Raw genomic sequence first — 27,781 nt, 5'->3', positions numbered from 1 at the left:
TCCGATGGAGTATGCATGGGAACATTTCCCAGCATATTTTCCTTAGTCAGTCTAATATGTATAGCTTACAGAATTAATCTCCAAAGGGAGATGGCCAGGTATGTGAAAACAATCATCCTGGGTAATTTTGTTTTCTCCAAGGCCAAGTGGGATGCTATATTCTTACAGCTGGGAATTCCTAGTTCCCAGGCTGCCTTAAACAAAAAATTGGGAACAACAAAAAGGTCTGCAACAGGCAGGGTCTATGGGGTTCTGCAACTGGAACACGTAACTTGCTATTTACATTTTTTCCCACCTGGTACTGAAAGAAAAGGGTCTAGGGGGTTGGAGCTGGATTCCAGACGCCGAATAGACTCTGAAGGACGGTCTGATCAAAACTGTTGCGTTGGGAGTCCTGTTCCAAACACTGGTGAGATATGAATGTGTGGACTGACCACATTGCAGCTCTGCATATTTCTTATATGGAGGCTGATCTCAGTGAGCTATCAATGTAGCCTTGGCAGATGTGATGTGATGTGACCCCCCTATAGTCAGCCCAGCCTGGGCATAAGTAAAGGGATTTCACTATGCTAGCCAATTTGAAAGTGGCAGCCCTCATCCTAGGTCAAAAGAAACAAAAAGCTGAGTGGACTTTAGTCCATTCCAGATAGAAGGACAAGGCTCTCTTGTAGTCCAAAGTGACTTTTCATGTCAGACTCTGGGGACTGCGTTTGAATTATGTTTCTTAAATAAAGGCGTGTTTACAGCTGCAAAAGATAAGTACTTTTTTCTCAGTAACATATGCGACAGTTGGAAGTTTTCTGGGACATTGAGCATATTTTTAGTGAATACATAAAGCATTTTTGCATATCAGTATAAATTGCACACTGCAGATTAATGGAGACAGTTCTATGATCAAATCTCAACCATTTATGAATCATGCATCAGCCCGATTTCAGGCAGCACTGATGGCTTAAAAGACTATCATGACAGCTTCTCCATACACTTCATATTATATTTTTGCTCAAAGTGCGTTTATTAGTTCTAGGTTTGTTAAGCCTTGTGGAGTATCATTTGATGTCCTTTTGTACCTAGACAAAATTGGATTTCATATCTACTCTCTCTCTAATTTTATTCGTTTCATGAATGAAGATCACTTTTCTGACATCAGACCCCCTGCTAATAACAGCACTTCAACCTTTCCTTACCTCAAGCGTCTCTGTCTTGGTTCTTGATTGCTGAAGGTTTTCCTGCAGACTTTTAATATACAATTGTATTTCTGTAAGGGAAGGTAAGAATAAAAATTAGTGCCGAGTTCTCAGAATGTTGCAAATATCAGCGGCCCATTTTTAAAACTATGTGTCCAGCTTCAGTCCTTTGCACTGACTGCAAGTGTTTCACCATAGTTACACACTGTCTCCAACAAATACAGCATATTCCTTTTTGTAAGTGTTTGAAACTAGTTTTAAATGAATTTTTATTAAGTTTTAACCAAAGCACATTTACAAACAATTACAATATGAAAGATAAGTTACGGGAAAGGTAAATTACGGGAAACTTATCTTATATGGGTGGATTTCAGGAAGGGGCATCACTCATTGAGGAGTTGACCCCTCAATTGTCCATGATGTGAGGAGGAATTCTTTAGTGATAAGGGTGATTAATATTTTATGCAAATTAATTTTCATTGATATAAGTTCATGTAGCAGTATCTTCCCGCGGGAGGTGGTGGAGAGGAAAACGGTAACGGAATTCAAACACGCGTGGGATAAACATAAAGGAATCCTGCTCAGAAGGAAGGGATCCCCAGAAGCTTAGCCAGTGGTGGGAGGCAGGACTGGTGGTTGGGAGGCGGGGATAGTGCTGGGCAGACTTATACGGTCTGTGCCAAAGCCGGTGGTGGGAGGCGGGACTGGTGGTTGGGAGGCGGGGGTAGTGCTGGACAGACTTGTACGGTCTGTGCCAGAGCCGGTGGTTGGGAGGCAGGGCTGGTGGTGGGGAGGTGAGGATAGTGCTGGGCAGACTTATACGGTCTGTGCCAAAGCCGGTGGTGGGAGGCGGGACTGGTGGTTGGGAGGCGGGGATAGTGCTGGACAGACTTATACGGTCTGTGCCAGAGCCGGTGGTGGGAGGCGGGGCAGGTGGTTGGGGGGCGGGGATAGTGCTGGGCAGACTTATATGGTCTGTGCCCTGAAAAAGACAGGTACAAATCAAGGTAAAGTATACACAAAAAATGGCACATGTGAGTTTATCTTGTTGGGCAGACTGGGTGGACCGTGCAGGTCTTTTTCTGCCGTCATCTACTATGTTACTGCTGAAGGAGCTCATTCTGACCCAACGGGAAAGAAATAGGAGAGTTCCCCATACTAGATTTTATTACATTCTCTTGACCTGGCTACTATAAAATTCAAAATCTCTCATTTATATTTGGAGCAAAGTATTGCAGTGTTAGTCGAATACATTATAAGGGTCATTCCTTTTCATCCTACCAGAGCAGTCCAGACACATAGGTATATGCTGTTCCACCAGCAGATGGAAACAGGGAACCACTGACTGAAAACCTTCTCCCTACAAAGGATCCTGTGCAGCCTGCAGCCAGCCAGTATTTCTCAGTCTCCAGCAGATGGGAAGTGAGCCAGCTCGGTGGGCAGGTCCTAGAGGGACCAGGTTTTGGCACAGGCTGGCTCATCTACCATCTGTAGTACGTCTAGCCCCGTCTTTAGCCGTTTTCAAGTCCAAACTCAAAACCCACCTCTTTACCACTGCTTTTGACTCCTAACTCACTTGCCCTGTCCTTTTATACTCACCTCTTTATTCCCTTACCCTTAATTGTCCTGTCTGTTTACCTGTCTTATCTAGATTGTAAGCTCTTTGAGCAGGGACTGTCTTCTGTGTATGGTGTACAGTGCTGCGTATGCCTTGTAGCGCTATAGAAATGATAAGTAGTAGTAGTAATGTAGAAGCCTGCCCTTGCAGATCAGCAACGCGGCCGCGCAGGCTTCTGTTTCTGTGAGTCTGACGTCCTGCAAGGGCAGGCTTCTACATGGAATGCTGCTAGTGGAGAAGTAGCCTAGTGGTTAGTGCAGTGGAACATGGAATGTTGCTACTATTTGAGATTCTGGAATGTTGCTATTACTTGAGATTCTACATGGAATGTTGTTGCTATAAGATTCTACATGGAATGTTGCTACTATTGGAGATTCTGTTGCTACTATTTGAGATTCTACATGGAATGTTGCTATTCCACTAGCAACATTCCATGTAGAAGGCTGCGCAGGCTTCTGTTTCTGTGAGTCTGACGTCCTGCACATACGTGCAGGACATCAGACTCACAGAAGCAGAAGCCTGCGCGGCCACATTGGTGATCTGCAAGGGCCGACTTCTACATGGAATGTTGCTAGTGGAATAGCAACATTCCATGTAGAATCTCAAATAGTAGCAACAGTGGAGGAGTGGCCTAGTGGTTAGGGTGGTGGACTTTGGTCCTGGGGAACTGAGGAACTGAGTTGGATTCCCACTTCAGGCACAGGCAGCTCCTTGTGACTCTGGGCAAGTCACTTAACTCTCCATTGTCCCATGTAAGCCGCATTGAGCCTGCCATGAGTGGGAAAGCGCAGGGTACAAATATAACAAAAATAAAATAGATACTATTGGAGATTCTACATGGAATGTTGCTACTATTTGAGATTCTACTTGGAGTGTTGCTATTCCACTAGCAACATTCCATATTTAGATTGTGAGCTCTTTGAGCAGGGACTGTCTTCTGTGTATGGTGTACAGCGCTGCGTATGCCTTGTAGCGCTATAGATAGATAGATAGATAGATAGATAGATAGATAGATAGATAGATAGATAGATAGATCTGCTAAAGACATGTCTGGGTGTGGACTTGTAGTTTGAATGCTCTTATTGGTTTCCCAAAGAAACCAGGACTGCGTCAGGCTGCCTGAAAAGTTCTTTGGAAAACCTAAAAGTGCATCAGAAAGAGAATAAAGAACATCAGAGCTGGATGTAAAACTCTGGATGATGTGAAAGAGCGGCAACAGCGGATGGGAAATGGAAAACAGCCACATTAAAATGTCTGCTGTACACACGAACAGAGTTTCGTCTGATCTTATCCCAGGAAGACACGAACCTTTTACACTGCATGATTTAATCCCCAGATCCTGCAGGAGATGCTCTGCTTCCTCCTGCTGGTCCATTACTGCTTTTAGGATCTCTACTGCAGCTTTCTGAATCCAGAAGCCTGAAGAGTCAACATATACACTATGAATAGCACTTATCTCCCTTTTCAGGTCCTCTGTGGAGCAAGACATCTTCAAGGAAGCCTAAAAAGTAAACAATGATAATTTAAATATAACCTCAGTAGGAGTCACATTACATTTTCAGTTCTTCATACTTTTCTATATGAAGTGGTCTCTTCTTCCTTTGTGCATTCTGGATTTGAGGAGGGCTCATTCTCTACCCCATAGTACTCTTGCCTTGTGGACCAAGTCTGTAGTGGGCACTTTTTTTTTTATTTGTACCCCGCACTTTTTCCCACTCATGGCAGGCTCAATGCGGCAGGCAATGGAGGGTTAAGTGACTTGCCCAAAGTCACAAGGAGCTGCCTGGGCCGGGAATCGAACTCAGTTCCTCAGTTCCCCAGGACCAAAGTCCACCACCCTAACCACTAGGCCACTCCTCCACTGTTGCTACTATTTGAGATTCTACATGGAATGTTGCTATTCCACTAGAAGTCGGCCCTTGCAGATCACCAATGTGGCCGCGCAGGCTTCTGCTTCTGTGAGTCTGACGTCCTGCACGTACGTGCAGGACGTCAGACTCACAGAAACAGAAGCCTGCGCAGCCTTCTACATGGAATGTTGCTAGTGGAATAGCAACATTCCATGTAGAATCTCCAATAGTATCTATTTTATTGTTGTTACATTTGTACCCCGCACTTTTTCCCACTCATGGCAGGCTCAATGCGGCAGGCAATGGAGGGTTAAGTGACTTGCCCAAAGTCACAAGGAGCTGCCTGGGCCGGGAATCGAACTCAGTTCCTCAGTTCCCCAGGACCAAAGTCCACCACCCTAACCACTAGGCCACTCCTCCACTCCACTCCTCCACTTTCATGGACCTTTACTTGCAGCCCTAGATGTTTTCCATCTATTAACTCACCATAAACCTGGCTGCAAGCCATGAACCAGGACCCATCGGAGTAGCTTACTTTAAAGCAGGGGTTCTCAACCCAGTCCTTGAGACATGCTAAGCGAGTCAGGTTTTCAGGATACCCATAATGAACATACATAAGAAATTTGCATATACTTAACTCCATTGAATGCCAATCTCTCTCATGTATATTCCTTGTGAGTATCCTGAAAACCTGACTGGCTGGGTGTGTTCCGGGTTGAGAGCCACTGGTTAAAAAGTTAACAGGTGCTACTAGAGAGCAACATCCTCATTCCCATCTCCTGGAAGCTAAGGTAAATATACACAGATCTTCCCAATAATACTTCTTTTTCCTTATTATCAATTGGACAGCTACTCAGTGACAGTGAGGGTTCCAGTCTCAAAGCAATGTCATGCAGTTTTACAGCCTGATTTTTCAATGGGCTCGGAATCTTGCAACCTTCTAGACCCAAACCATCTACTGATGAATCAATAGGGAGCCCCTTGAACTAAGGAAGTGAAACATCCTTATCTATTTTAGAAGACGCTTGTTATTTACATCCCATTACTTCACTTTACCTCATCTTGAGACCCATGACGTAAATAGCTCTTCTGATTTTGCCCAATTGCTCTATTCCAGGATCCCACTTCTCACACCATATGTGAGGGTTTCACTCTCATACCAGCACTGCATTACGCTGTGGCTGATTTTTCCAACCTTTTGAATGGGAACTATTATGAAATCACTATTACTTTAACCTTATTGTTTCACTTAACTCTTGTATTAAATGAGACACCAATTTACTAAGCTATGGTAAATCAGTGCATTCCTATGCCAGAGTTTAGTAAGTCCTGTCAGTATTTCTTCTGTATTGCCATGGCCAGCAAAACCACACATTCCCAGTAGCGGCAACGTGACGTTAATAGTGACCCTGCAAGAGTCTGCCGATCTTCCCTGTAAATATTCCCTGGTGGTCTGTGGGACTTCACCTGGCCCATAAATAGAAAAAAACCAAAGTTATTTAAACACAGGGCTTTTTTTGAGGGGGTACTTGGGGGTACTGAGTACCGGCACCTTTTCCATTGTCTGCTAAAATTGACCCATGGACTCTAAGTTTTAATGAAAGATATCAGGCTCTACACACCAATTCTGCCTTGTCATATATTCTGTAACTGGTTGCAGGGGGCCTGGCTTTGTGAGGTGGGCCATCAGTGATCACCCCACCCCTGAAGGGTGACCTGGAATTTGAGTATCAGCACCTTTTTTTGCTAAAAAAAAAAATGCACTGCTTAAGCATAAGCCCCAAACTAGACTTCAAGTCCCCCCCCCCCATCCCCTTTGCAAAATAAGTGCATCGTCATTCAGAAAACACTCCCCCCCCCAAAAAAAAAAACAAAAAAAACCCCAACTTCTTGAACATCCCCAGGTTTATCTCTACATCCAGTAATCTTGAGGGGTCAGAAATGATCCCCCTTTGCTTCTGCCCTGTCGTCAGCCATTTCACCAAATAGTGCCCGCTGACCCCAGGTACTCCTTTGTCTTGATACTATATATAAACAGAATATTGTAGCTTAATAAACAGGAAGCTTAGCAAGCTGTATGTTACGTTTTTAAAAATGATTTTCCACCTGTCTGTAAGCCAATAAGAGTTTTCAGTCAAATGCAATCTTAAAATGTTTTTTTTTCAATTTGTAAGTAATCTTACTATTAAGCATTCTGTAGTAAAGCATCCTGAAATAATAATAAAAATACATCACCTGACATTCTTTTAGTGCCTTCTTCAGTGTTTGCTGTTCAGAATTACCCTGTAGGGTTTTTATTTTCTCATGGAGGTTCTTTCTTTCCACAAGGAAGTGCCTCAGTTTCTCAGTTATCTGTGACACAGATGCAAAAGCAGAGGAGTAAATTAAACACCAGGCAATCGAAGCCAGGCCCTAGGATCTGTTCATGGAAATGCAAAATTACTACTGTTACATTTCCATAACTATGGGGTCCTTTTACTAAGGTGCGCCGAAAATGGCCTGCGCTGGTGTAGACGAATGTATTGGATGCACGCAGGTCCATTTTTCAGCGCACCTGCAAAAAAGGCCCTTTTTCTTGTGGCCAAAAATGGACTTGCGGCAAAATAAAAATAGTTGTGTGTCCATTTTGGGCCTGAGACCTTACCGCCACCCACTGACGTAGTGGTAAGGTCTCACACGTTAACCAGGCGTAATGGTCTACGCATGTACAATGCAAATTACCGCCCGGTTAGTGCCGTGCGTCAGAAAATTTCTAGCGTGCTTAGTGGACATAAATTTTGAACTACCGCCCGGCTCAGGAACAAATACTATCCACCTTATAATTGAAAGAGAAAAACGCCTAGATTTCGACCCAAATCGGGAGATAGACGTTTATCTCACAAAAACGAATAAATCGGTATAATGGAAAGGCGATTTTGGACGTTTTCAACTGCACTCCATCGCGGAAGCGTACAAAGTTGACGGGGGCGTGTCGGAGGCGTGGTGAAGGCGGGACTGGGGCGTGGTTATCACCCGAACAGAGATGGGCGCCTTTCGCCGATAATGGAAAAAAAGTATGCGTTTGTAACTAGAATTTAGGGCACTTTTCCTGGACCCTGTTTTTTCATGAATAAGGCCCCAAAAAGTGCCCTAAATGACTAGATTACCCCCAGAGGGAATCGGGGATGACCTCCCCTGACTCCCCCAGTGGTCACTAACCCCCTCCCACCACAAAAAATGATGTTTCACAACTTTTTATTTTCACCCTCAAATGTCATACCCACCTCCCTGGCAGCAGTATGCAGGTCCCTGGAGCAGTTGTTAGGGGGTGCAGTGGACTTCAGGCAGGTGGACCCAGGCCCATCCCCCCCCCTACCTGTTACAATTGAGCTGCTTAATGCTTATTAGTCGTCCAACCCCCCAAACCCACTGTACCCACATGTAGGTGCCCCCTTCACCCCTTAGGGCTATAATAATGGTGTAGACTTGTGGGCAGTGGGTTTTGAGGGGGATTTGGGGGGCTCAACACACAAGGGAAGGGTGCTATGCACCTGGGAGCTCTTTTACCTTTTTTTTTTGTTTTTGTAAAAGTGCCCCCTAGGGTGCCCGGTTGGTGTCCTGGCATGTGAGGGGGACCAGTGCACTACAAATCCTGGCCCCTCCCACGAACAAGTGCCTTGGATTTATTCGTTTTTGAGCTGGGCGCTTTCATTTTCCATTATCGCTGAAAAACAAAAACGCCCAGCTCACAAATTGTCGAATAAAACATGGACGTCTATTTTTTGCGAAAATACGGTTCGGTCCGCCCCTTCACGGACCCGTTCTCGGAGATAAACGCCCATGGAGATAGACGTTTTCGTTTGATTATGCACTTACCATATTCTGTTATCATACATATTTAGCTAGCACTTTGTGAGCAAAAATTATTTATTTATTTTTTATTTATTTATAACAGCATTTATATCTCACATTTTCCAAACATGTTTGGTTCAATGTGGCTTACAAAGTTAGCTAGTAGAGGTAGAGAATTACTTTTTAAGATACACGATAGGTAACCATCGCAAGCGCTTCAAACAAAGAATGGATAGGGGAGTGGAGGATTGAGAGATAGGTTTAGTTGGGAAGGGAGGGGGTGATAGTTTTCTTGGGGCGATGTTGGGGGTGGGTCTATTATTCCTTTTGAAGTAACACATTATCATTATTCTGGATAATTCCAGCAAAAGCTGTTTCCTCTCAGGAAAGCTTTGTCTCTTGACTGTAATTGTAGTGTCTATTTTTCCTATTCTGTTATTCTTTTTCTTTTATCTCAAAGGACTGAACATATCAGAATTCACAGCCTCAACCAGAAACAATCCTATTAAGTCAGTTACAGATATAGCAGCTGCTAATGTTTACAGCAGAGGTTAACGCAATATCAAGGGACACAGGAAAACATTCAGAATTAGAAGTACCAAGCCTGCATGTTTTGAATGAGAATTGGATCTTCAAGGCCAAATATTTAACATAGATGGAGTACAATTCCCAAGCCTGGTTCACTTACTTGGGTTACCTGGATCTGGGATGTACTAAAGGGGCAGAACAAACAGCCTCAGAAGGATTCCTTTTAAGACTGCTGCTTAACAACACCTTCTGCCAAGGCAAGATACCGCCCGAGACGGAGCTTGCATGCCGCCCCACCCCCCCCCCCCCGGGCGAGATGTCCCCCCATCCCCCCGGCATTTTACCTGGCCACTGCGACTTCCCAAACCCGGCAGCAATTCCCATGCATTGCCCTGCCGGCACCCGCCTCTTCCCTTTACTGCGGCTGCCTGAGCGAAACAGGAAGTTACTTCAGGCGGCTGCAGTATGGGAATTGCTGCCGCTGCCAGGCTTGGAAAGTGACCGAGACCAGGTAAAACGCCGCGAAGCCCCCCGAGATGCCGCTCCTAAAGAAGGCAGCCTGAGGCCCCCACCTCAGGTGGCCTAATGGTCAGGCCGCCCCTGCCTTCTGTTTAAAGTTTATTTGTATTGAGCTTCACAGGAAGCTGTGACCTGTTTAACGCTGCAGCCACAGTGCAAAAGCAAGAGGCAGAAAGGTGAGGGGGGGGGGGGGGGGAATAACTGACAGCCATGTGTGATAATTCAGGGTACTTTGGTTTTAAGCCACTCACTGGGACAGGTCACAGTTTATCAAAATAAAAAGAACACAGAGAGGTCTATTTGTCAGGACAAAAGCGAACTTGCTTTCCATGGGGTATTCAGTCTGCCGTGGTCAGCGATTTTTTTTTAAACGCTGACTGCCATGAGCATAGTTAGCCCCAGATACTCAATCCGCATTGAATTATCCAGGGCTAATTTCTCTGGTGCTGGCCGCCAGGTCTTATGCAGGTCCCGACTGAATATCAGCCAGGACCCGCATAAGTATATCTGCCCCCTTCCAATGCCCGTTCCCCCTCTTCCCAGAATCAGAGCAAGAGTGTCCCCTCCCCGCCAAAGGGTTACAGGATCCGAGGCAACATGGCGCTTTACTAAAGGAAAATCCTACCAAACGAATCTCATTGACTTCTTTGACTGGGTGAACAAAGAACTGGATAAAGGTAATGTGCTAGATGTATAATCTACTTGAATTTCAGCAAAGCCTTTGATACGGTCCCTCACAGAAGACTCATGAGTAAGCTGAGAGAGCTGAACTTAGGACCCAAAGTGGTGATCTGCATAGGAAACTGGTTGACAGACAGGCGACATAGGGTGGTGGTAAACAGAATCCGCTCGGAGGAAAGGAAGGTGAGTGGTGGAGTGCCTCAGGGGTCAGTGCTGGGGCCAATTGTGTTTAATATATTTGTGAGAGATATTGCTGAAGGGTTAGGTTTGACTTTTTGCGGATTACATGAAGATAGCCAATAGAGTGGATACCTTGGAGGGAGTAAAACCATGAGAAGGGATCTCCAAACGTTAGAAGAATGGTCAAGGGTCTGGCAGTTAAAATTTAATGTTATTTAACTGGAGTATTCCATAATGCCGGTTTCTTCAATAATAATTCTCAAACTAATATAGAAACCTAAAATCTTCATCAAATATTTTTTCACATATTAAATATTATAATATGAATAGTGCTCAGAACTGAGTGGATATATAGATCTGGAAACCAGCTCTACTGATAGAACTGTTTCCCACCATCATAGCACTAAATGTCCACCTGCCTACCTATTCATTCTTAATAATTTCAACCATTATACCCATTATTAAGAATGAATAGGCGCTGAAAGCAGGACACGGCACCAGCTCTGTAAGACCAGTGTGGGATAAACGCTTTAGCTGGCGGGGGTTGGAGACCTCCGCCAGCCAAGGTACCTTCCAGTGGCAGCGGTGGGGAGACAGAGGCGGTACCTTCCAGCGGCAGTGGGGGGAGCAGTGGTGGTGGCAGGGAGGCAGAAGCAGGGGGGGCAGAGGTGGTGGCAGGAACGCAGCGGGCCAAAATGTGCCCCCGCACCTTGACCTCTGGCCCCCCCCCCCTCCCGTCGAGGTCTGGCTACACCCCTGGATAGAACTAGAGGACATGAATTGAGGTTGAAGGGGGGAAGACTCAGGAATGATGTCAGGAAGTATTTTTTCACAAGAGAGGGTGGTAGATACTTGGAATGCCGTCCCGTTGGGGGGGGGGGGGGGGGCGGTGGAGATGAAAATGGTTAACAGAATTCAAAAATGCGTGGGATAAACACAAAGGAATCCTGCTTAGAAGGAATGGATCCACAAAAGCTGGCCAGAGATTGTGTGGCAACACCATTAATTGGGAAGCAAAGCCAGTGCTGGGCTGTGTCCTGAAAATGGCAAGGACAAATAAAGGTCAGGTAAACATATGAAGTATCACACACCATGTGTAATGAGTTTATCTTGTTGGGCAAACTGGATGGACCATCTTTATCTGACGTCATTTACTGTGTTACTATGTTACTCTTTGGGGTTTCTACATGGAATGTTGCTACTAATTGGGATTCCAGAATCTTGTAACTCTTTAGGATTCCAGAATTTTCAGAACTGTTAGTACAAGAACAGTGCTGGGCAGACTTCTACGGTCTGTGCCCTGAGAATGGCAAGGACAAATCAAACTGAGGTATACATATAAAGTATCACATACCATGTAAAATGAGTTTATCTTGTTGGGCAGACTGGATGGACCATACAGGTCTTTATCTGCTGTCATCTACTATGTATATTACTATGTATGTGTTACATAATCATTTTGTAATAACTGCAAATTGTTAACTAATCTTATACTTAATCCAACATATAAAATATTACAATAATCCACTGAATATCCCCGGAGAGCCCTGCACAAGCGTTTTAAACGGCCAGGAGCCTCTCATGGCTTTATAAATTGCTTTGAATATTCCCCCCCTCCTCCCAATAATATTTATTGTAGCATAGACAAACCTGTTGGTCTGAGATTGATTCCTTCATTTCCTCAGGAGCAAAAATAATATGAGCAATCTGGGTCCTAAAAGACTCCATCTAGAAGGATATAGAGAAAGGATAAAATGCAATAGATCAATGGAATATGTCCTATTCATGTCTACTTACAAAGCTGCGTTAAGGCACAGACCGCTACTACATGGACTTGGAAAAAATCCACTATTTCTGGGATAAGCAGTATAAAATGTTATGTACTTTTTTGGGAAATCCACTATTTTGGGAATAAATTGTATAAAATGTTTGTACGTTTGGGTAGCTTGCCAGGTGCCCTTGACCTGGATTGGCCGCTGTCGGGGACAGGATGCTGGGCTCGATGGACCTTTTGGTCTTTTCCCAGTGTGGCATTACTTATGTACTTATGTCCTCTACTGGGCTCACTTTTATTACATAGAGCAGTGATTTAACCTATTGTGATGTCATAGTGGCTCATTCCACCAATAAGAGCCAACCTCATTAGTGATGTCACAATGGCTTGATTGTATAGAATGTTTGTACGTTTGTGAAGCTCGCCAGGTGCCCTTGACCTGGATTGGCCGCTGTCGGGGACAGGATGCTGGGCTCGATGGACCTTTGGTCTTTTCCCAGTATGGCATTACTTATGTACTTACGTACTTATGTAATGCCATTATTAGGCATGTAAAGGGCTATTCTATTACAGGGCACTTGTAGGCAAAAATGTACAGAAAACAGCATTTACATGCATTAAGTGGCAGCAAAAAAATGACTGAGTGCTATTCTGTAAGGGCGTATGTAAATGGCATAGCATATAAATGCAAGGAGGAGTCCTCATGTGTGGAGTATGGGAGGGGCCTGCACACACAGCTTACAGAATACCACAAGTTACATGTCTCCTTGCAAAATTTAAAGTTCCTGTATGGCTGGTGTAACTTGTTCTTTTGGCCGCTGTTGGAGACGGGGTGCTGGGCTCGATGGACCCTTGGTCTGTCCCAGCATGGCGATGCTTATGTCTTATGTGTGCGTCCATGCTGATACCACGTTACCATACTGAACGGACTGTAAGTAATACAACGCTGATAAACATAAGGAAAGTTGTACTGACTGATTTATGCATACAGTGTTTCCCTCTCCCACTTCCTGTTTCAGTTTGTGGATTGACTAGTGGTTCTGACGCAGCATTGGCAAAACGGAGGCCAACGTTGACCACGGTCATTAAGCATAGGATGGACAAGAAGAGTCAGAACAATGCTAAGTGCCTACTGATACTGTTGTCACTTGAACTTTAAAAGAGTGCGTTGAATCAGGTGTTTTTTTTACACACAGACAAAAGAGGTTTTTTGCCCATGATGAAGAAGTCCTAGCCCTCTTGACACTATTGCTGAGCGAAGAGGTGCTTCTAGAAGCTTTTTCCTCCTAATTACCCATATATACTTACACTCAAAGAGAATTTTCCTAAGTTTATATTTTGTAGTATCTTTGAATATCAACATAGTTGGTTAACTTTAAACTGGCTAAAAATAAACCGGATAGTCAAAGCTGGTCACCAAAAATGGCCTGGCAATGACTATGTGGGCTGACTACAGGAACTAGCCGGGCTCCCTTCCACGGTCTGAATATCGACACCTCTGTGTATATCCAGAAGCCTTAAGACCCAAATCTCCTCACCGTACTCTTCTCTTTTAAATGAGGGCACATCCAAGAAATGATTCATGTGAAAAACTGAAACCACCTTTGGCAAAAAGGAAGGTACAGTATGGAAAGAAACCCCAACTTCTGTAAAACATAAAGTGGGATCCCTACAGGAAAAGGCTTGCAGCTCTGAAATTTGCCTCGTGGAAAAAATAGCCACCACTAATACTACCTACAAAGTCAAACCTTTTAGAGTTGCCTTTTTGAGCAGCTCAAATGGTGCCCCCTAGGACATGAAGAATCAAGTTCAAATTCCAACCCAGGAAATTGTCATGAACTGGAGGTCTCAAATGAGTGACTCCCTTGAAGAAATATACCACATCCGGATGAGCAGCTAACAACAATCTCTCAACATGACCTCTAAAACAGAACAAAGCTGCTACTTGTACATTCACAGGATTGACCACCAAGCATCTTTTACGACTCTCTTGCAAGAAGGTCAAAAGCTGGGCCACAGATGCCCACAGTGGAAAAACTCCACTTTGAGCACACCAAGACTCAAAACACTCTCTAAACTCTAGTTTAGACTACTGAAGTAGATCTCCTTCTTGCCTGAAGAAAGGTTGTAATAATCTCTTTGGCATAACCTTTTCATCTTAAATGTGACAGCTCAGGCCATAAGACAAGATAAGACAAATCTTCCATTATGTTTGGACCCAGAATTAAGAGAACTCTCTCCTGAGAAAACTTCAGAGGAGTCCTTGCCTTAAGACAAAACAGGATGGGATACCATGGTCTCCTGAGCCAGTTTGGCACCACCAAAATGACCAAACTGGGATGATGAATGATCCATTGCAAAATTCAACCTAGCATGGGCCAACCCAGAAACAGGTGGAGAAGACCTGTTAGAGACCAGGGCTAAGCCAAGGCATCCAGCCCCACCAAGCCTGGTTCTTGCCTCCTACTGAAAAACATGGACATTTTCTCCTTGCTCTGGGTGGCCATCAGATCCATAAGGAAGAGACACCAGTACTCCTTGATTAGAGGAAATGCACTGTTGGACAACATGCAATTTTAAATGGGTTGCAAAAAGGGTCACTCGCAAACATTCAGTACGGCAGAGAAGAATGGCCACTTCTTGAGCTACTGCTGTATTCTTCATTTATCCAGCTCTATTGATATAGGCCACCACTGTGGCATTGTTGGGAAATACTTTGACCAGTTTGCCCACAAGGCTTTCTCAAGAGGTCACAGCAACCACTAGGTCAAGATAGAATAAAGTTCACTCCCGCCCCCATAGCCCCACTGGACTACCAGGGACTTCAGGTAGGTTGGGGGGGGGGTTATCGTGACTGGGGTGTGGCGGAGATGGAGGGGTCTGGTCTTGGGAGGCAATGGACCTCATCAGGGTGGGGGGATCAGAGGGAAGTGAGACAATTTTGTTATTTGAGTCCCAGCTGACACTCAGTGACAGGGCCCACATAGCTACCCAAGCTAGAGCTAGTTAATTATGTGGTCTGGGTCCATTCCTCAAGGTTGGTAACAGGAGGGTTTCCTCCAGCAGTAGACTAAGATAACATCAGGTCAGTGAGTACTGGAAATAATCAAAAGAAGTTTACAAATTTGAATCTTCCTTCCTTTCGAAGTGTGGTCTTATCCCTAGAATTTTCCTCCTTGCACTTAGATGTCAAAAGACTTCTCATGAATTATTTAGAGGACACCAATGACTTCTGTAGGTTAGATAAATTGGTTGTCTTCTTTGGTAAGACTGGGGCGAGGATGCATCTAAGGTTACTGTTGCTTGATGGCCAAAGATAAGATTTCTTCAATATCCTCATGAGGTATGATGTTCCGACATGCTTTCTGAGCATTTAAAAAAAACAAACAAACTCCAAGCTCTCTCTTCAGAAGGACTTGTCTTTGCCTTTTCCTTCAAAAGCAGAACTGGGCCAACTCAGAATAAAATAATGCTCTAACTAAAATCAACGGTGCAACGTGTACATGCAGGTGAAGCTTTTAGCATTTAAACACGTACCTGGGATTTGATCAGACGCTCTCTGCGCCCCATCTCCTGCACCTGCAAGGATTTTTTCTCATTCTCTTGATTTAATTTTTCTTCATGCTGAAAATTATATAGAAAAACATTAGTATACAGGTTTCTAGTCAAAAGAACATTAGGGCTATGATTCTTATCTAAAAATACTTAGCAATATTTTTGCCATTTCACTAGACAAGTAAATTAGAATGATTAAAAGTAGCAATAAAAACACTGAACAGTCAATAAACTGATTAGCAACTTCAAAGATACAGAACGCTGGGTAGCATCCGCATCGGGGCTCCGTTGGATGACGTCACCCATATGTGAGAAACAACGTCCTGCTTGTCCTCGGAGAAACTGATTAACAAAAGTATAACGTACTGTAGGGACAATTTTATAGAGGACGCTAAAAGCTAGGTGCCAAAAATCTATTACAATATTTGGGTGCCCAGATTCCCTTATAGAATAACACGCGAGTTGGCATTTGTTCGCCAGCATTTACGCCATGTACAAGGCGGGTATAAATGTTAGCCGTTACATGTGCAACTTACACATGTAAGTTCTTTGGGGCCGATATTCAGACTGGGAGTTAGCCGGGCTGCCTCCTGCGGTCGGCAAACCCGGAAATTCAATGCTGGGCCGCCAAACCACTCGGAGAAAAATTGCACTGGCTACCAATCAAAGAGCGCATCACTTTCAAAATCTGCACGACTGTTCATAAAATTATCTACGGCGAGACACCGGGCTACATGACAGACCTCATCGACCTGCCAACCAGAAACGCTACAAAATCTGCATGATCATACCTAAACCTCCACTACCCAAGCAGCAAAGGACTCAAATACAAATCCACCTATGCAACCAGCTTTTCCCTACCTAAGCGCAGAACTATGGAACGCACTGCCAAAAGCAGTAAAAACTATGCTCGACCACCTAAATTTTCAGAAAGCACTAAAGACAGACCTGTTCAGAAGAGCATACCCCACCGACCCAACATAAAAATACCTGGTCACTTGCGACGCAATATAACCAAAGACCATAACGGACATTACCTGACTCTTCTTCCCCATTTCCCTCTCTAAGTTCCCCCCAACTGTTCCTACCATACATGTACCTCATTATACCACAATATCACTTCGTATTCATTCATACCATGTATTTGTTCAGACCGGAATCAGCTAACGCCGTTAACGGTTATATGTAAGCAACATTGAGCCTGCAAAAGGTGGGAAAATGTGGGGATACAAATGTAACAAATAATAATAATCCGCTGACCGGCATTGAATTTCCGGGGTTTTTTTTCTGGTTGCTATGCACGTAGCCAGTTAAGCTGCTATTCACTGGCTGACCAGCTAAGTTACAGCAGCCAAGATAGGCCCTGCTATTTATGCGGTCTATCCGGTCAATTCCACCTCCAGAATGCCCCCAAAATAGCCAGTTTTCAATTAGGCGCTAACTGGACGTTTTCGGCAGCACTAACCAGTTTAAATGCTGCTGACAATGGGTGGTTAGCTTCAAACGAGCAATTTAACCAGCCACGAGCTCTTTCTGGCTAGTTAAAATCGTTTGAATATTGACCCGTAAATATTAAATACCTACCACAATACATAAACAGATTTAAGCATTGCTTAGTTCATTAGGTATAATATTACAAATCTCATTTTTTAGATATATTTAATCTAAAGATTAATCACAACACATAAGAATAGCCACACTGGGTCACGCCAACGGTTCATGTAGCCCAGTATCCTGTTTCCAACTGTGGCCAAGCCAGGTCACAAGTACCTGGCAGAAACCAAATAGTAGCAACATTCCATATAGAATGTCAAAGAGTAGCATCATTCCATGTAGAACCCCAAAGAGTAGCAACATTCCATGTAGAACCCCAAAGAGTAGCAACATTCCATTCAGAATCCGAGTAGCAACATTCCATGCTACCAATCCCAGGGCAAGCAGTGGCTTCCCATAGCTGTCTCAATAGCAGACTATGGACTTTCCCTCCAGGAACTTGTCCAAACCTTTTATAAACCCAGATACGCTAACCGCTGTTACTACATCCTCCGGCAAAGAGTTCCAGAGCTTCACTATTCATTGAGTGAAAAAATATTTCCCCCTATTTGTTTGAAAAGTAGTTCCATGTAACTTCATTGAGTGTCCCTTAGTCTTTGTACTTTTTTGAAAAGTAAAAAAAATCAATTCACTTCTACTCATTCTACACCACTCAGGATTTTGCAGACCTCAATCATATCCCTCCCCCTCTCAGCCATCTCTTTTCCAGACTGAAGAACCCTAACCTGTTTAGCCTTTCCTCATATCAGAGGAGTTCCATATACATAAAACAGGTTTAAATACTGCTTAAGTCCTTATGTATAATATTATGAGTCTTATTTTGAGACTAGTAACGAAGGCCCGTTTCAAATCGCAATGAAACGGGCGCTAGCAAGGCTTCCCTCCGTCCCTTTGTGTCTCCGTGTGTCGGCGGCCCCCCTGCAGCCTCCGCCGAAGGCCCCCCCCCCCCCCACTGACCTGGCGAAGTAACGTGTGCTCCGCCTTCGACGTCATTGCGTTTTGACGCGAGGGCGGAGCAGAGCTACAGTGGAGTACAACGTTGGAGCTGAGAATGTGCTCCGCCCTCAACGTCATAACGTTTGACGCGAGGGCAGGGCCCACAGACTGTGATTTTCGAGGCTTCAGAGCTTCGAACATACGAACCTTGGCTTCAGTGACGTCAGCAGCCAATAGAACGTTGAGGGTGAGTTTTATATATATAGATGTTTTGAGTTGAAGATAGAGAGAGCCTGGTATTAAGCATGGTTGTGGCAATTTTCACACACCTATAGCCTGCAAACCAATTTTCAAAGAGAAATTCCCTGCACTGGTGAGAGGATGCTGTGGGGATCATTCCCTTCATATGCTTTGAAGGTGATAAATAAGCTATGTAATGCATAAGTTGTGATTTGAAAATGAAAGCCCTGAAATTACTTTAGGCAGCGGCAGGCAATTCCAGTCCTTGAATGGATAGTGCATACACCTTCACCTCATACTGGGGGAGGGGCTGTGCAGGTGGGAATTTTCAAAGTGGTTTCTCCCACAAATAACCACCAGTTTACATGCAGAGATCCATAGGCGGACTGTACTCTGGGCCCCCCTGCCATGCTGCTGCCCCCCCTACCCTGAAGGATCCTGGTGGTCAAGTGGCTATGGCTTCTTTGGGAGCAGGAAATAAATCCCCTCTTTCCTGCCAACCTGCTGCCTCTACTCTGCCCGGCGTAGCACCGTGCTTACAAAATGGCTGCCGAGACTATTGCGGGAATCTCGGCAGCCATTTTGTAAACACAGCGGTGCAACCAGGAAGAATAGTGGGGCTGTAGTGTGAAGCGGCGGGCAGAGCCTCTGGGCCCTGGGGCACTGCCCGGTTGGCCGAATGGTCAGTCCACCCCTGCAGAGATCCCTTTCAAAATTTTCCCAAATGGTAATCAATTATTGCTGTCAACACAGAAAATGATGGCAGACAAAGGCCACACGTCAAGCAGCAGAGGACTGTACCTTGGTTTTTTCTGCAACACTCTTCTGCAACCTTTCTTGTTCCTTCAAGGAATTCTTTACTTCCGTCTGCAGTTCTTTTACTTTATGTTCCATTTCCTTAATGCACTGGAAAAGTTCCATTAAAAGGTAACATCCGATGTCAGATTTAAAAAAACACTGTAATAGCTCTTGTTTCCCCATAGCTGGGCTTTACCACTCAATTTTACAACAAAATAGAATTTGGGAATGGACAGAACTGACTCACATTTACGCTCCTGTTTAATAAAGCCCCCCCCCCCCCCCCAGGCATGATTTTATAAAGGAATACCTAGGTGAAAATTCCAAAAGGGAAGCTATTGTATCAGGTCGACACAGAGGGGCATTTTCGAACGGGGACGCCCTTCTCTAGGGGCGCCCATCTCTAAGGACGTCCCAACGAAGGGGTGGGGAAACTCGTATTATCGAAACAAGATGGGTGTCCATCTTTCGTTTCGATAATATGGTCGGGGATGCCCAAATCTCAACATTTAGGTCGACCTTAGAGATGGTCGTCCCCGGTTTTCGGCCATTAGGGAAACCGAGGCCGCCCATCTCAAAAACGACCAAATCCAAGGTCGTGGGAGGAGCCAGCATTCTTAGTGCACTGGTCCCCCTGACATGCCAGGACACCAACCGGGCACCCTAGGGGGCACTGCAGTGGACTTCACAAATTGCTCCCAGGTGCATAGCTCCCTTACCTTGTGTGCTGAGTACCCCTAAACCCACTCCCCACAACTGTACACCACTACCATAGCCCTAAGGGGTGAAGGGGGGCACCTACATGTGGGTACAGTGGGTTTCAGGTGGGTTTTGAAGGACTCACATTTACCAGCACAAGTGTAACAGCTGGGGGGGGGGGCCTGGGCCCGCCTGCCTGAAGTGCACTGCACCCACTAAACTGCTCCAGGGACCTGCATACTGCTGTCGTGGAGCTGGGTATGACATTTGAAGCTGGCAAAAAATTTGTAAATTTTTTTTTTAGGGTGGGAGGGGGTAGGTGAGCACTGGGGGAGTAAGGGGAGGTCATCCCCGATTCCCTCCGATGGTCATCTGGTCAGTTTGGGCACCTTTTTGAGGCTTGGTCATGAAAAAAATTGGACCAAGTCAACCAAATGCTCGTCAGGGACGCCTTCTTTTTTCCCATTATCGGCCGAGGACGCCCCAGTCCCGCCTTCACTACGCCTCCGACATGCCCCCATGAACGTTGGTCATCCCCGCGACGTACTGCAGTTGAGGACGCCCAAAATCGGCTTTCGATTATGCCGATTTGGGCGATCCTGAGAGAAGGATGTCCATCTCCCGATTTGTGTCGGAAGATGGGCGCCCTTCTCTTTCGAAAATGCCCCTGACAGTCAGTTTTGGTGCTGTAAAACTAATCAAAGCAAGACACGATTCGAAACAGACCTGTGTTTCGGCCACCTGGCCTGCATCAGGAGTCCGATGCCACTGGAGTTGTCAAATCTAGTGTTCTATGCACCATCAATATTATAGGTCAAAAACCGTTGACAATCCTGCTATAGGGTCACTCACCTAATTTGTTGTTCACAGAAATTCAACTAACCACTTCAATCCAGTGACATTAGATTTCTGATGCAGGTCAGGTGGCTGAAATACACGCCTGTGTCCAGTCGTGCCTTGCTTTGATTAAAATTTTACAGCACCAAAACTGACTGTGTGTTTTTGTTGTCATCTTCTCTGTGTCTGTGTTTGTTTGCGAAGATTGTTTCTTCAGTATTGCTATTTTTAATTGCCAGCTCCTAAATGCTATCAGATGCTGTTCTTTTTCTGAATGTGCAGTTTTATAAAATGGTTGCTAGCTGTGTTAGTCCACTTGAAAGGCTAATATATCAAATGAAAATAAAACTGGAAATAAGGGGATACTTTTTCATTGGAGTAGCTTAGTATATTTTTTGACTAGCTTTCAAGAGCCTCCTCTACAAGTCTGATTCATTTAATGTTTCCTGTTTGTGGTGCCCCAAAGTCTCACAAGACCTACCGGCACAGTGTAGTTAATACTGCAAAACGTAAGTCGACTGGTGGAAAAGGCAGACGCAGGCAAGCACCAATCCTCCTGCCAGCCAGGGGAAGAACATTCTAACTATGAAACCTTTCCCTCCGTTTCCCAACAAAATTTCTGCCAGAGGTCTGTAGGGCAACAGAACGGAGCCCTTGAATATTTTAAACCACAGTTTACAGATCTCTCTTTAAAACCAGTTGAAATGAAAAAGGTTAAATCACAATGGAACTAAAAACGGAAAGAGAGGAACTTACATTCTTGTACACAAGTACGTCTTTCTTGACCTCTGCCTCTTCACGTTTCTCTTCTCTGATTCTGGACATCTAAACATAACATGCAGCAGAGCAGAAATGATGACAGAGAGATGAGAATCTTTCTTCTACTTGTTTCTGTAAAGTTAAACCTCCCTCACTCAGGAACTGAGATGAAAAAAACACACTTCACTGCTAATCTTGAGAAAGCAAAGAAAGAAAACAAGCAATGGCAGAAAAACATAAGGTCCTTTAAGAGTTATATGTAAAACACAAATGGGTACAGACTTACCTAGCTCAAAAAACAGGCAAAGATGAGATGCTACTTCCAATAAGGTAAAGAACTGTAGTTTTATACCTGTAACAGATGTCCTCTGAGGAGACCAAGATGCTATGGCAAAACAGGTGGGCGACATGACCGAGATGGAGCCAAGTTGGGTTCCTTCTACAAGAGCTCAGAAAACATCTGGAAAAGATGTCTCAGCCATGCCATGCTTCCCAACAGTACAGTATCCTTGATCAGTTGTGTACTAAGCTTCAACCTTGGGAGGGAGTGTGGAATTGTGTGGCTGTAGGATCCTGCTGTCCACAGGGAACACCTACTACAGGTACATGCTTTCTCAAAGGACAAGCAGGATCACTACAGCCACACAAGTGGAGTTTCCCAAGCTGCAAGTTGCATACACCCTACCCTTCCATCCCAAATCATGTAACCCTTGCAGTAAAGAAGTTGGAGGAGATAGGTTGAAGCATCAGTTATATATGTTGCTTAGGATTGCTGCAAGTTGCGTACACCCTACCCTTCCATCCCAAATCATGTAACCCTTGCAGTAAAGAAGTTGAAGAAGATTGGTTGAAGCATCAGTTATATATGTTGCGTAGGATTGCTGCAAGTTGCGTACACCCTACCCTTCCATTCCAAATCATGTAACCCTTGCAGTAAAGAAGTTGGAGGAGATAGGTTGAAGCATCAGTTATATATGTTGCGTAGGATTGCCGCAAGTTGCGTACACCCTACCCTTCCATCCCAAATCATGTAACCCTTGCAGTAAAGAAGTTGGAGGAGATAGGTTGAAGCATCAGTTATATATGTTGCGTAGGATTGCTGCAAGTTGCGTACACCCTACTCTTCCATTCCAAATCATGTAACCCTTGCAGTAAAGAAGTTGGAGGAGATAGGTTGAAGCATCAGTTATATATGTTGCGTAGGATTGCCGCAAGTTGCATACACCCTACCCTTCCATCCCAAATCATGTAACCCTTGCAGTAAAGAAGTTGGAGAAGATAGGTTGAAGCATCAGTTATATATGCTGCGTAGGATTGCCGCAAGTTGCATACACCCTACCCTTCCATTCCAAATCATGTAACCCTTGCAGTAAAGAAGTTGGAGAAGATAGATTGAAGCATCAGTTATTTATGTTGCGTAGGATTGCTTGACCAAATGCACGATCTGAACTTGGGAGGTTGGTCAATGCAACGGTGCCTCATGAAGGTATGTATCGATAACCACATCGCTGCTTTGCAAATGTCCTCCGTAGGTGACAACTATATCTGTGCTGTTGTCACTGCTGCGGCTCTGAGCTAGTCAGCAATCACCTTTGAGGAGAGTTGATAGTTTATTAAAACTTGCTATACCATCCAACTGACTCGCAGAACTGGGCAGTTTACAATCTAAAGAAAGAACCATTTAAAAATGAAAGGAACTACATTCAGACTCTCCACCCTACTGCCCTACCCCATAAAAATACCCTTCCCCAAATGCACCAGGAAAAAGAAAATCATACTATAATGACGGTGTGGTGTGAGTCCATCTGTCAACCCAAAGTCTGGATGTCAAAATGAATTAATAATTAAACTTTGTGTTGTAGGAGCCAGTGAATCCAATGGCAAAAAAGGGATCAACCAACCCAGCAGTCTTTCCACATAACACATAATGAACCCAAAACTTTTTTTTTTTGGGGGGGGGGGGGGGTGGCAGGACCAAAATGCATGAAAAAAGCAGTTGGTTCCATGAGTACATTTAAGACATGTACACACATATTTTATAAAACGTGTATGTTGTGTATAGAGTATATTCACAAATTTACACTTTTTGAGGAAGGTGAAAATTTGAACGTGGACATTTATGCGCTATTGGGATTAGATCTGGGAGCCTATTTTATAAAAGCGCGTAAACGTTTTGGATTCTCACATACACAACTCACTTACTTGGAGGGTTAAGTTTAAAATACTATTATCGGTATTTAAAGCTTTACAGGATGATGCTCCAGTTGCTATTTGAAAAAGTTTGAATATTTACTGGCCCAGTAGGAATTTAAAATCTCAAGGAAAACTGCTATCAGATGTACCCTCATTCTATCAGGTCCGACTAGAGGAGGATTGCTCCAAGATGTTTTTCATTGCTGGTCCAACTCTGTGGAAAACTCTTCTCATTGACAACTCAAGTGTGTGCTCTTGTAATCCGCTTAGTTGTAGGTGGAATATAAAATTTGTAAATAAATAAATTATATTGAAATATACTTTTAAATTATTTTTAGAGCCAGATGCGTTAAAGTCGTCGGTAATTCCCGTTCCCTACCGATACCATAGCGAATCGGTAGGGAACGGGAATGCATCAACGATAGGGAATGCAAATGAGCTACTCGTTGTAGCTCACTTGCATTCGCTATTTTCCTCGGTTGCCAGTCGGAGAATCGGGAAGTCCCTTTCGATTATGCACCTCTTCCTGGTCTCTTCAGCCAATCAAAGCGGGTTTAGCTGGCTGTTGTCAGCAAAATGCGCTCTGATTGGCTGAAGAGACCAGGAAGAGGTGCATAATGGAAAGGGACGTCCTGATTCTCCGGCAACCAGGAAAATAGAAACATTTTGCTATGGAGGGATAAGTGGCGCGGCGAAGACAAAATAGAAGGGGGAAAAAAAACACGAGCGCCAGCAGAGCGAAAAACGGCGAAAAAAAAAAGACGTCTCTCACAAGCACAGGGAGAGTACGTCCATAAAGGACGCCCCTCACATGCGCTCCCTGCTTTTTTTTTTTTTTCTTTTTTACCTTTTTTGGGGGGCCCTTTTCCTTTCCGATTCCCTCACAGGAGCCCTAACGAGAGGTGCAGACCTCCCGTTAGGGTTCCTACGGTAAGGGAATCAGAAAAACGGTAGTGCAGCTCATTATAATAGCTTTTGAATAATTTGCATTCCGTTTTCGTTGCCTGCTACCGTGGCAGGGGAAAATGCCCTTAGTGCATGCCAACGGTAAACTAGAACCAGTTTAAAACGCAAGTTGTGGGCTCGTTAGGTTTAGTGCATCTGGCCCTTAGTTTTTTGTTTTTTTTTTAGTTTTTTTTATTCTAGTTTGTCCTTTGTATTTCATGATTAGGTTGCATTTTACGTTTTTGTCACCCATTTAGATCAAATTGGATAATATGGGATATAAAACTGGTAAATAAAATAGGCATCTTGTCATAAAATGAAGCCCTAAAGTAAGCGGGAATTCTCTTCCTTTGGTCTCTGGCACACCATGGTGCATGCTTGGCTCTCAGTAGAATAACTATGTGGCCTTGAGTAGCAACTCAGCATCACCAACTTAAGGGCCCCTTTTACCAAGCTGCGGCAAAAGGGGGCCGGTGCTGGCGTCAGCGTATGTTTCACATGCACACCAAGGCCCCCTTTTACCGCAGCTGATAAAAGGGAAGTCTCGCCTTCCTGCAGGAAATGGCCATGCGGCAAGTAAAGCACTTGCCGTGTGGTCATTTCGGGGAGGGGGGGAGGGAAGGGGGAGCCCTAGGGCTCCTGCGTTAACATGGCAGTAACCCGGCAGCGCACAGCACCGCCCAATTACTGCTGGGTTTCACTCCAGCGCTACAAAAATACATTTTTGTAGCACTGGAAATGATAGCGCACTAGGGGTGGGAAGTATACTTCCTGTATAGCGAGCGGTAAACCTGCGTTGGGCTTACCACTGCTTAATAAAAGGAGCCCTAATGCCTATCTTAAAAAAAATAATTATGGAGGGGAAGGTTGGATGCTGACCTTGACTGCCGCTGCCCAGCAAGCTGGAAGTCTTTTTCTCTGTTCTCCTTTCTTTAGAGTCTCTGCTTCCAGTTTCATTTGAACTATTTGCTGTTCCTTTGTACTGGCCTCTCTCTGCAAATGTGGTCACCAACCTGTTGAGAAACAAACATTTTCCATGGAAACACTAATTAGTACTTCAACATGAGGAGGGATGAACAGACTTTAGTTCATTTCATTTAGACTGTAGCTGCTGCCCCCATAGATGAGCAACTTATGGCGAAGTAGTATAGTGCTATCACACCAAATCCTAATCAATAACAGAACAGAGCTTTTCGTTATGCTGGCTCTTCACTTTGAAATTCACTACCCACAGGACTTCACAGCATTGCTACAGCATTTCGTAAAGCTCTAAAGACCTGGAAATAATTATGGTTTTCTTGAAGTTTGATTTCATATTTAAGTCTGATTTTTATGGTTTATTAAAATTGATGAAAGCTTATATTATGATTGTGTTATATTTGTTTTCATGATGGTATTGTTTTTTTGTGTTTTATCTTAGTGTAAATTATTCTACTTTTATGTAAACCGCTTTAACACTTTATTATATTAAAGGGCTCATTTACAAACCACTTAGGGGGTCTTTTAGAAAGGTGTGCTAGTGTTTTTGGCGTGCGCTAAACATTACATACATACATAGCAGATGACAGCAGATAAAGACCAGTACTGTCCATCTGATGCCTATAGGAATATATGGGCGTCTCTAGCATTTAGCGCACGCTTATTTTTAGCGCGCCTTTCTAAAAGGACCCCTTAGACTTACAGAGTTCCATAGGTTACTATGGGTCTCATTTTCAAAGCACTTACAAAGTATGAGGGGCATAATCGAACGGCGCCGGCCAAATCGATGGGCAGCTATCTTCGGGGCCAGCTCCGCGAAGGGGCGGAGCCAAGCAAATTTTCGAAATACGCTGGGCGCCAGCCAAATCGCTCGCCGGGGTTAGATGAGATGGCCGACTCCGATTTTCAGCCATAATGGAAACCGGAGCCGGCCATCTGAAATCCGGCGAAATGTAAGGCATTTGGGTGTGGGAGGAGCCAGCATTTCTAGGCACTGGCCCCCCCTGACATGCAGGACACCAACCGGGGCACCCAAGGGGGCACTTAAAAAAATTATTTTAAAAAAAACACAGTTAGCTTCAAGGTGCATAGCACCCTTCCCTTGTGTGCTGAGCCCCCCCCCCCCCCAAAACCCACTGCCCACAATTCTACACTATTACCATAGCCCTAAGGGGTGAAGGGGGGCACCTACATGTGGATATAGTGGGTTTTGGGGGGCTCCCATTTACCAGCACAAGTGTAACAGATGGGGGCGGGAAGGGCCTGGGTCCACCTGCCTCAAGTGCACTGCACCCACTACAAACTGCTCCAGGGACCTGCATATTGGCTGTCAGGGAGCTGGGTATGACATTTGAGGCTGCCATACAGGGTGGCAAAAAATGTCTGATTTTTTTTTGTGTGTGTGTGGGAGGGGGGTGGTGACCACTGGGGGAATAAGGGGAGGTGATCTCCGCTTCCCTCTGGTGGTCATCTGGTCAATTGGGGCACTTTTTTGGGACTTGGACCTAAAAAAAAAATGGTCCAAATAAAACAGACCAAATTCTCTTGACGGCCGGCTTTCTTTTTTCCATTATCGGGCGAAGCCGGCCATCTCAATGCATGCCCCCGTCCCGCCTTCGCTACCATGCCGACACGCCCCCTTTCAACTTTCGCCGGCCCCGCGACGGAATGCAGTTGAAGCCGCCCAAAATCGGCTTTCGATTATGCCGATTTGGGCGATCGTCGCCCATCTCCCGATTTGTGTCAGAAGATGGGCGGCGATCACTTTCGAAAATCAGCTGGATAGTAACCTATGGTACTTAGTGTGTCTAAGGGGTTCTTTTACTAAGGTGGCCAAAAAATGGCCTGCGCTGTTGTAGACACATGTGCTGGACGAGCGCAGGTCCATTTTTCAGCACACCTGCAAAAAAAAGGCCTTTTTGTTTTTTTTGGTCGAAAGTGGTCATGCGGCAAAATGAAAATTGGAGCACGTCCATTTCGAGCCTGATACCTTACTGCCACCCATTGACTTAGCAGTAAGCTCTCACGCATTAACCAGGTGGTAATTGTCAGCACACATACAATGCTGATTACCGCCCCGGATAGCGCTGCGCGCCGGAAAATTTTCTGGCGCAAGTAA

At 44.7% G+C, this 27,781-nt stretch overlaps 1 protein-coding gene across 1 annotated transcript in view; it reads right to left on the bottom strand.

Moving 5' to 3' along the window:
- The window catches only part of FHAD1 (forkhead associated phosphopeptide binding domain 1), a 131,342-nt gene that overhangs the window by 75,078 nt on the left and 28,483 nt on the right, over positions 1-27,781 (bottom strand). The window contains 8 exon segments of the mRNA XM_030186196.1: positions 1,188-1,258; positions 4,114-4,306; positions 6,891-7,007; positions 12,045-12,122; positions 15,706-15,792; positions 19,255-19,359; positions 21,544-21,612; positions 25,564-25,697. Of these exon segments, the coding sequence (XP_030042056.1) occupies positions 1,188-1,258; positions 4,114-4,306; positions 6,891-7,007; positions 12,045-12,122; positions 15,706-15,792; positions 19,255-19,359; positions 21,544-21,612; positions 25,564-25,697 (854 nt within the window).

The sequence above is a fragment of the Microcaecilia unicolor genome, chromosome 13 (genome assembly GCF_901765095.1).
Source record: "Microcaecilia unicolor chromosome 13, aMicUni1.1, whole genome shotgun sequence".
Lineage (NCBI taxonomy): Eukaryota > Metazoa > Chordata > Amphibia > Gymnophiona > Siphonopidae > Microcaecilia > Microcaecilia unicolor.
The sequence above is the reverse complement of the archived record's forward strand: the minus strand, read 5'-3'. Positions and strand labels throughout refer to the sequence as shown.